General features: G+C 40.3%; 1 protein-coding gene across 1 annotated transcript; it reads left to right on the top strand.

Annotated features, from left to right (window-relative positions):
• Window positions 1-4708: 4708 nt before the first annotated feature.
• Window positions 4709-5974, top strand: LOC122722297 (glycine-rich cell wall structural protein 1.8-like). The gene is made up of 3 exons (XM_043952770.1): window positions 4709-4751; window positions 4980-5357; window positions 5403-5974. Exons 1-3 carry the CDS (start codon window positions 4709-4711, stop codon window positions 5972-5974), a joined length of 993 nt encoding a protein of 330 aa, XP_043808705.1.
• Window positions 5975-10567: the final 4593 nt, after the last annotated feature.

A 10567-nucleotide genomic window follows, 5' to 3' on the forward strand; every position in this document is an offset into this window, starting at 1 on the left:
GATACAGCAACAGCCTACAAGAAGTTGTGGTTGACACCCCCAACCACTTAGGAGAAAAACCGCCCACTACTCATTGTGGAAGTTATATAACTACCCACTACTCATCATGGAAGTTATATAACCGCCCACTAATGATCATGGGAGTTATAACTACCCACTTCCCATTATGGGAGTTATAACTCCCCACTATCCCTCATGGGAGAACATGCAACTGTGGACACTACAGTTGGCATAACAAACAAGCTTATTTCCTTCATTTCTCCCCCGTAAGCTTGTTCTTCACATCTTTGATTCCGATCATCATGTTCAGCTCGTCGATCTTGTCCCGAGACAATGGCTTTGTCAGAATGTCAGCCAGTTGTGCTTCAGTTTTGACATATTCGACTTCGACTTCTCCTCGTTGAACACATTCCCGAATAAAATGAAACTTAATGTCTATATGCTTACTTCTGTTATGATAAACGGGATTTTTTGTGAGCGCGATTGCAGATTTGTTGTCAACTCTTAATACGAACTTGTTTGTCTTCCAACCGATCAGCTCATGTAACAGTCTACTAATCCAAGTGCCTTGACAAGTCCCTGTTGTTGCAGCAATATACTCAGCTTCACATGAAGATAAGGCTACGACTTTCTGCTTCTGTGAAACCCAGGTGACTGGGCTTTGACCGAGAAAATAGATTACCCCTGTCGTACTTTTCCGATCATCTACGTCTCCGGCCAAGTCACTATCGCTATAGCCTACTAGCTTGAACTCCTCCTCTTCCACCTTGTTGTATATGCACCCATGATGTAAGGTGCCTTTCACATAACGCAATATCTGTTTTACGGCTGCTAGATGTTTCGTTGTTGGGGCTTCCATGAAGCGACTTACAATTCCAACTGAATATGCAAGATCGGGTCGAGTGTTCACCAAATACCTCAGACTTCCGATTGCACTCCTGTATAGTGTTGCATCTACTGGAGGACTTCCGTCTGATTTGCTCAGCTTTACCCGTGTATCCATTGGAACCCGACATGGCTTACACTCAGCCATGCCAAGCTTCTCGAGTATCTTCTCTGCATACCCTGCCTGGTTAAGGGTGATACTGTACGGCCTCTGCTTGACTTCTATTCCCAGATAATAGCTTAGCTTTCCAAGATCACTCATCTCGAAGTTCTCTCTCATCTTGGCTTTGAAATCCTCCACTGCTCTCAGCTTTGAACCCATGATTATTAGATCATCTACGTACACTCCCACAATCTGCACTTCATCTCCTTCGTGTTTCTTGTAGACTGCATGTTCGATCACACATCTTTGAAGCCCTAGTTCACGAAGACATTTGTCTAGCTTTGTATTCCACGCACGAGGCGCCTGCTTAAGACCATACAGGGCCTTCCGTAGCTTCAGAACCTTTTCTTCTTTCCCTTGTTCAATGAATCCGTCTGGTTGTGTCACATAAACCTCTTCTTCTATCTCACCGTTCAAGAATGCGGATTTGACATCCATATGATGCACTATCCAGCCTTCTTGAGCGGCTACAGCAAGTAGTACTCTCACAGTCTCCAATCTGGCTACGGGAGCAAAGACTTCTTCAAAGTCTATGCCTTGTTTCTGCACATACCCCTTTGCAACAAGTCTTGCTTTATATTTAATGATCTCCCCTTCCGGATTTTTCTTTACTTTGAAGATCCATTTCAGACCAATAGCTCTCTGGTCCTTTGGAAGGTCTGCTAGTTCCCATGTTCCATTTCTCCGGATAGCCTCCATTTCTTCTATCATTGCTTGTCGCCACTGTTCACTGCAGGCAGCTTCATGGTAAGATGCTGGTTCTTCAGTTGAGATGAGGTAAAGACCGTAGTCTTGGTCGACCTCCACTGTGTTGTCATAGATTTCTTGAAGAGACCTGAACCTCCTTGGTCCCTCTGAGCTGCTTTCTCCTGTCTCTGAATGTTCTGGACTTGACCCGGCTATAGGTGATAAGGAAGCTGGTGTCAGTTCCTGATTTTGGAGGCTTTTGTCCTCTTGCATTTGTGCTTCCTTGTATGTGATGACAAGTGGTCCTTCTGTTGTGGAGTTTGATGTCGTCTGGCCTTGCCATTTCCACTTCTCTTCTTCCTGAAACACAACATCCCGACTTACCACAATTCGGTTAGAATTTGGATTCAATAATCGATATGCTTTGGACCCTGGTTCATATCCCAATAAAACCAGCTTCATGCTCCTGTCATCTAATTTTCTCAAGTGAGGAGCTGTGTTTTTGGCATATGCAATACAACCAAAAACACGCATATGATGAACACTTGGGAGTCTTCCATGCCATGCTTGATACGGAGTCATGCCTTGGACACTTTTTGTGGGTGATCTGTTCAATATGTATACTGCAGTACGTGCAGCTTCTCCCCAGTATGTAGCTGGCACCCCGGAGCTGTTTAATAGACACCTCATCATCTCCACTACGGTTTGGTTTCTCCGTTCTACTACACCGTTTTGTTGTGGGGAGTAAGGTGCAGTGAGCTGGCGTTTGATGCCATGTAACTTGCAGTACTCTTCGAACTCATTCGATGCAAACTCACCTCCTCTGTCTGTTCTAAACATTTTGAGCTTACATTCGGACTGGACTTCGATCTGAGCTTTCACTTTCTTGAAAGCATTAAAAGCTTCATCTTTACTTCTAATCATTTCAATCCACATATAACGACTGTAGTCATCCACAAGCAAAAGAAAATACCTGTTTCCGCCGCATGTGGTAGGTGATATCGGCCCACACAGATCACCATGCATGAGTTCCAGAGGTTTAGTTGCTTGATACTCACCTGCTTTCGGGAAACTTGTGCGATGTTGCTTGCTGATCACACAAGGTTCACAAATGTCCTTCACTGTTTCTATCTCCGGTAAACCTTTCACCATGCTTTCTTGTGCAAGCTTGCGTAAAGCTTGAAAGTTCAGGTGCCCATAGCGTGCATGCCATAGGCACGATTTTTCTGACGACTTTGTGAAGTGGCACTCAGGTTTAGCTTGTATCATCCTCATCGTATACAAACGATTTTCAGCTCTGTGTACCTTGGCTATCAACCTATCTTTTGCGTCATATACTCTGAGAATTCCTCCATTCACCACCACTTTTGCTCCTGATTCGTCGAGTTGACCAAGACTTATAATATTGGATCTTAAACGAGGAATGTAGTACACATTTGTTAGTTTAAAATGATCTCCATTCTTGCACTGAAACACTAAAGTGCCTCGGCCTTCTACCTTGACGACGGAACCATCACCAAACTTGACATTCCCTTTGATTGTTTCATCGAGATCGGTTAAGGCCTGCTTGTTGCCGGTCATATGGTTGCTTGCCCCCGTATCATAGTGCCACATGGTTCCTTTTGTTTCTACACCTTCAAAATCATGCATCTGTTCTTCATTCAGCATTAGCTCTTTTCCTTTCTCTTCACCAATGTGAATCAGCTCACTGGTCTCTAGCATCAACAATGTCGATTCCTCTTCGAATTGCTCCACTAAATGTGCCTCATTTTTTTGCTTCCTTTCAGCTTTGCAATCAGATTGAAAATGACCATATTCATTGCAATTGTAACACCTGACCTTTTTAATGTCGAACTTCTGACGGTGTTGTCCTTCATCATCCTGACCTCGGCCTGTTCCAGGAAGGCCACGACTCCTGCCGCGACCTCCTTCTCTACCTCTGCCACGTCCTTTACCACGTCCACGTCCGCGTCCTCGGCCTCTGCTCACGTCCTGTGGGCGCTTCTCGTTGGATCTTGAGGACTCAGCTCGTGCTTTCCACTCTCCTTTAGTGAGTAGCACATATTCGTCTCCTCTGGAGTCGTAACTCCGCAACCTCTCCTCGTGAGCTTTGAGAGAACCAGTTACATCTTCAATTGTCTTAACAGACAAGTTCCCGAATTCCTCTATGGTTGAGGCAATCTGAAGGTACTTAGGAGACACTGAACGTAGCATTTTCTTCACTACATACGTTTCATCAACCTTTTCACCAAGAGCTCGGAGCTTGTTGACAACTGTTGCAATCTTTCCGGTGAATTCATCGACGGATTCACCATCCTCCATCCTCATGCTTTCGAGCTCCCATCTGAGAGCTTGTGCCCGTACTTCTTTGACCCTCTCTGCACCGAGGTTCATAACCTTGAGAGCGTCCCATGCCTCTTTAGCTGATTTCTTTACCCCCAACTGTAACAAGGTATCTTCGGTGATCCCTTGAAAGATTGCCGCCAATGCAATCCGGTCTGAACGAGGATCAACTGGATCTTCTGACTCAACCACATCCCAAACGCCTTGAGCTTGCATATATACTTGCATCTTGATTGCCCAAGCCGCATAATTTGTCTTTGTTAGGAGCGGATACTGCAGAGAGACACCCCCTTCTCTTACGGGTGTTCTCACTACTGTTTCTGCCGTCTGACCACCATTGCCGCCGCTACCACTACGGACAGCACTGGATGATGAAGCTTCGTGTCGTGGCATGTATTTGGGCATAAACTAGGTCCCGGGCTCTGATACCAAGTGTAGACACTGAAAATGATCACCCAAAGATGCAAGCAAAGCTGTGGATCTTAGCCTTGGGAGATTTTGCAAATTCTACAGCCTCTGCAATTGCTGTGATTTTTCTGCAGATTTATGGAACAACAAAGGGAAGAAATTTGGAACAGAGGAAACTTCAGATTCCTTTGAAAACTCTCTTTTTTTTCATTTACATATGCAATGAGTATATATAGGATACAGCAACAGCCTACAAGAAGTTGTGGTTGACACCCCCAACCACTTAGGAGAAAAACCGCCCACTACTCATTGTGGAAGTTATATAACTACCCACTACTCATCATGGAAGTTATATAACCGCCCACTAATGATCATGGGAGTTATAACTACCCACTTCCCATTATGGGAGTTATAACTCCCCACTATCCCTCATGGGAGAACATGCAACTGTGGACACTACAGTTGGCATAACAAACAAGCTTATTTCCTTCAGGAGTTGGATATGGTGGAGAACATGGAGTTGGATATGGGGGTGGTGGTGGCAGTGGAAATGGAGGTGGTTATGGTGGCGTTGTAGGAGATCATGGTACAGGTTACAATCATGGCGTGGGATATGGAGGTGGAGGAGGTAGTGGAAGTGGGTATGGTGGTGGAGGATATGGTGCTGGCGGGGGATATGGTGGAGGACAAGGGGGAGGATATGGCGGTGCTGGTTTAGAACATGGTGGAGGAGGTGGAGGTGGTGGTGGTGGTGGTGGCGGTGGAGGTGGTTATGGAGGGGGAGGAGCTCATGGAGGAGGATATGGAGGAGGAGAAGGAGGTGGTCATGGTGCTGGAGCTATAGGTGGATATGGTGGTGTTGGAGGAGGAGGTGGTGGTGGAAGTGGAGGTGGTGGTGGAGGAGGTTATGGAGAAGGAGGAGCACATGGAGAAGGATATGGTGGAGGTGAAGGAGGTGGTCATGGTGCTGGAGCTATAGGTGGTTGTGGTGGTGTTGGAGGAGGTGGTGGAAATGGTGGTGGCGGAGGAGGAGGTTATGGAGCAGGAGGAGCACATGGAGGAGGAGAGGGAGGTGGTCATGGTGCTGGAGCTATAGGTGGATATGGAGGGATAGGAGGTGGTGGTGGTGGAGAAGGTTATGGAGCAGGTGGAGGACATGGAGGAGGAGAAGGAGGTGGTCATGGTGGTGGAGCCATAGGTGGATATGGTGGTGGAAGTGGTGGTGGTGGGGGAGGAGGTTATGGAGCAGGGGGAGCACATGGAGGAGGATATGGGGGAGGACAAGGTGGTGGTGGTGGAGGTGGTTACGGGGCAGGAGGAGCACATGAAGGATATGAAGGGGAAGGAAGTGGCCATGGCAGCGGTGGAGCTCTGGGTGGCTATGGTGGTGCTAGTGGCGGCGGCAGTGGAAGTGGTTATGGTGCTGGGGGTGGGTATGGAAGTGGTGGAGGTCAGGGTGGCGGCCACGATGGTGGCTATGGGCCTTAAGCCCCGTATATTTTCATTTTCATAAATTGCGTCTTCTCACACTTGGTTAGACGTGTGAAAAATAAGATTAATTGTGCAATTAGGTTCTAAAATTACAACAAATATTATATAAATGCTAATTATTAATAAATCATTTTATATTTCTATACGACCATTACTAAACACTCAATCTCTCTTTCACCATGTTTTACTCTCTTATCAGACTCTACGTTTCCAGAAATTTTAAACTATAGTGAGAAAATCTTATTAAAATTTATTTTATATTATCCAAATTCCTGCATAATTTAATTATAATTATTTTCAAAAACGCTAGATTCATCATCATGTGACATGATCACATGTCCTTCTAAGGTCAGCAACAAACAACCTTTCGAATCTCAGAGACCCAACTAATCCGAACGTACAAAGAGAATGATGACCCAAACAATTGGTTAATCTATTTTTTTACGAGGACTCAATCAAACAAGTGGTGGGACTCACTTGCTTGTGTTTTTATGGGGCCTGGGTCCATGGTTAACCCAGTCCATCTAAAAATTTTCCAAAGATCAAAATCTTTTGAATAGAAAACCTTCCATGCAATCATCACTATGCATTGCTGACGACAAGAATGAACAAAACCATCGCCAGCTGAAATTTGTCTCAAGAATGCACAAAATTCTAATTAGAATTTTTCTATATTATTTTGAGAGTTTTTTATACTAAATAGATTTTCCCATTAAAAAATTAATGAAATTATAGACGGAGAATACAATCGTTAAATATCATTAATACAATATATTTTTGTAAAAAAAAAAATTAAAGATACAATATTTTTATGGATAATATCCCTTAATAAAATTGTATTTTTTTTTGTAAACATAATGAATCAACAAAAACTACACTCTACAGAGAGTATGCAACTCTACTATAATCATAAAGCAACTATGCCTTCATTTCCTCCCATGGCTGGACCAAATGATGTATTATAACTATTAATTATAATAAAAATTTATCTTAAATTTTATTATAATTAATGATTATTTACATGGCATAAAATAATATATCCATACATGCTTTTTAATGAAATTAAAATTCTTATTAATAAAATTGTAACCAATAGAGAAAGAAAATAAGTGTTTAAATTATAATTATATATGTATAATTGGAGATAAGTAATGAATTTGATTATAAAGTCAAAATGTTTATTTATTTAATTTTAGCGAAAAAATTTTGATAAATATTTTTCCTTAGATTTAGGGCATTAATAATTTTCCTTTTAATTTCTATTTATTTTTTATTATTATATAAAAAATTATATTAAAAAATAAACTCTTTCTCTCTGCTTTAGGAGATAGAGAAACTTTCCTTTAAAATTCTCTTTTTCAATTTTTTTTTTCTAACCTCTCGATCAAGCCAAGTTAACGCTCCTTACTTAGAGAAATGTCTTTTTAAATGTAGATTTTTTTTAACCCAACCATCCTTTTAGGATAAAATTCGATCACTAAATAAAATAAATTCTGACTCAGGAAGCTCCAGCAAAACACATGGATAAGTAATCCGCAAATATATGAAGGACGACACGAATACTTCATATGTCCCTTTTGATATTTTTAGGCGTAAATGCAATCTGAGAGGATCAAATTCTTGACATTTACCAATACGATGCATCGTGCAAGATTTAAATATAGGTTTTTGAATTGTTGTCTATGGATGTTTTTTATCTTTTTTATGAAAAGGTTATATTAATTTTTTCGTAAATTAATTTTTTAATTTTTATTTTTTATCCACTTTACTTTTTATAATTAAAAGATTTATTATAAAATTTAAAAAATGTGCATGATAATAGAATAGTCATTATCAATAGTGACGTAGATCATATAATTATTATGTTTTGAAATCATATAGAATATATTGAGGTAATTTTAAATAAGATCTATATATTTAAATCTTTGATTTACTAATTCTATAGTTTAATTCAAGGTAAATTTTAGAGTTGATAACTGTTTGCTCAAAATGAAAAGTCTATGGAACTAAGTTTAGGTGTTTGGTCTTTCCCCTAGTGAGAGGTTCCAGGTGAGTTTGGCCAAGTTCCACTATGGCTTGTCCCTTCTTTCCTTTGCTGTTGTCTCCATCTTTTTTACTTTTGATTAATAACAAAGTGAAAAGGAAAACATTTAAGTGGAAAAATGCATAAATAATATAATAATTCACCAAACTGAATTAATTTAAAAGTTTAATTCGATTTTTTATTTATTTTAGTTTGATTCAGTTTTATTTAAAAAAAAAAATCAAACCAATTAGATAATAGTATATGATTTTTAATAATATAGAGAAATTAAACTATAATCAAAATTAAATTATTTTCAATTAAATTTTAAAATACTAATAAAAAAATAAAAAGTCTATTAAAATTTAACTGATAAATCGAACTGAATCAAATCAGATCAATTTAATTCAATTAAATTTTTATTAAAAATCGATTTAATTCAATTTTTATAAATACTAAAATCTCAATTTTCAATTTATTCAATTCAATTCAATTTTAAATCAAACCGATCAAATACTCACTTTACACACATTAGTATTTGACCATTACAATATAGAGATGGTGGCAATCCATAAACATGATATGGAAATAAAGTGTTAAAATATAATAAAATATTCATTATTGAAAATTATGCATTTATATTTTGATAAAATTAAAAGTATTTCTAAAAAAATAAGTTAAATTAAATTTTTATATTTTTTAAGGATTAAATAAGTTCAATTTAATTTTTTTTTATCATTTACCTTTGTATTTTTATGGAGGACTAAGTAAGTTTTAGTTTAATATAATATTATTTTTTTAATAATAAAAATTATTATTATTTTTGTAACGACCCGAAAATCCGGACCGCTACCGGCGCTAGGATCCAGGTCGGCATAAGGCCGCCGGACCCGTAGCAAGCCTAACATTCATCCTGTGAACCTATTTAATCCCATACATGATCAACGCATACATACAAAATTTTGAACTTTTCCTTACATTCAGTCATTCTTTCATTCATTCACCAAACTCAACCTGTGCATGCACTATACATAAACATAGTCATAAACATTAACTCCTCTTTGGAGTCTCATCCTTGCCCCACTGGGGTGACATAATATGTATTGAGTCTAGTTTACCATAATCATCATTAAACATTAAGATCATGTATTAGAAAGGGATTAACATAATACTATGGTCAAGCACAACTCTAAACTTTCATAAGCATTATTACATTACATTCTATATCATACTTTTACATGACTGTACTCCATAACATAACAACATTTATCATGTCCACTCTAGCTATTACATGACCATGACTTCAATACTCTTGCTGACTCCTGGTCTACCCTGTACCTGCAAACCTGGGGGTTAAGGGAGAGGGGTGAGCTACTAGAGCCCAGTGAGCAGAATAGTAAAAACATATATTAACATTCATGCTTTCATGAAATGCTTCACATCACAGACAATTCACATCAAGGGTGAACCTGTCACCAAATAGTCCCAGCATCGTATCCGTGCCAGGCCGTAGAATGGGGTCCTAGTCTTCCTGTCATATCATAACATTACTTACCATTGCCCCAGGGCCTCATCTGGCACCCGGTCTTCGCGTATCATACTGTGCCAGGCCGTAGAATGGGGTCCTGGTCTTTCATACCATGCCAGGCCGTAGAATGGAGTCCTGGTCTTTCCTCAGGGACTAATTGGATCATACAGCATTCACCCACATCCACAACAAATAATGCAGTGCAACATATTCGTGGATTCTAATGCAACAACATATTATATCACATGGCATTCGTGATGCATGAATCATGCTGAATCATTTATTATTTACTTTAAAACGTAAAGAGTTATTCCACTCACCTCTGGTTAGCTCAGACCAGACACTGGGGCAGCTGACTCACTGCTGGGGTCCTCGGGTCCTCGGTTCCTCGAGTCCGAACCTATACAGGTGGACTCAAATGAGGGACCAAACATCTATGAACATAACTCTGAAAATACTCCCCAAAAACCCCCTAAAACACCTTAAAACATCCATGGAAAACATGCAAAGGAGGGCTGAACAGAGCACTTTCGGCGGCAGGTTCGGCGGCCGAAAGGCCCTCCAGAGCCGAAAGTCATGCACCTTCGACAGCACTTTCGGCGGCCGAAGGTTCCCTCCAGAGACGAAACTCATGCATGTTCGGCGGCAGCTTCGGCGGCCGAAAGTCCCTTCCAGAGCCGAAAGTCATCTTTCGGGGGTAGGGTTCGGCAGCCGATTCATGCTACCACAGGCAGGTTCGGCAGCCGAAAGAACCTTTGGCTGCCGAACCTGGTTTCTCCCAAAAGGGCAGAAACTCAGCTCAATATGCATAAACGCCTCCCAACTCATTCAATCATGCATTTTCCTATTCTACAACATGCATACTCAAGCATACAAGCTCCTAGGGGCCTCAAACTATCCTAAACCCCATCTACAACACATCAAACATGAATATCCAACATACATTGCTCATAAACACACATTTAACCAAAAACTCAACATAAACTTACACATGCATTTCTACCCCAAGAAACTTCATAAAACTTACTTAAAACATGAA

This window comes from Manihot esculenta, chromosome 17, assembly GCF_001659605.2.
Source record: "Manihot esculenta cultivar AM560-2 chromosome 17, M.esculenta_v8, whole genome shotgun sequence".
NCBI lineage: Eukaryota > Viridiplantae > Streptophyta > Magnoliopsida > Malpighiales > Euphorbiaceae > Manihot > Manihot esculenta.

Coding starts and splice junctions, on each gene's coding strand:
- LOC122722297 (XM_043952770.1), top strand. CDS start 4,709: ATGAGTATATATAGGATACAGCAACAGCCTACAAGAAGTTGTG. Junction 4,752..4,979: donor ACAGCCTACAAGAAGTTGTG/GTTGACACCCCC, acceptor TATTTCCTTCAG/GAGTTGGATATGGTGGAGAA. Junction 5,358..5,402: donor TGGTGGTGTTGGAGGAGGAG/GTGGTGGTGGAA, acceptor GTTATGGAGAAG/GAGGAGCACATGGAGAAGGA.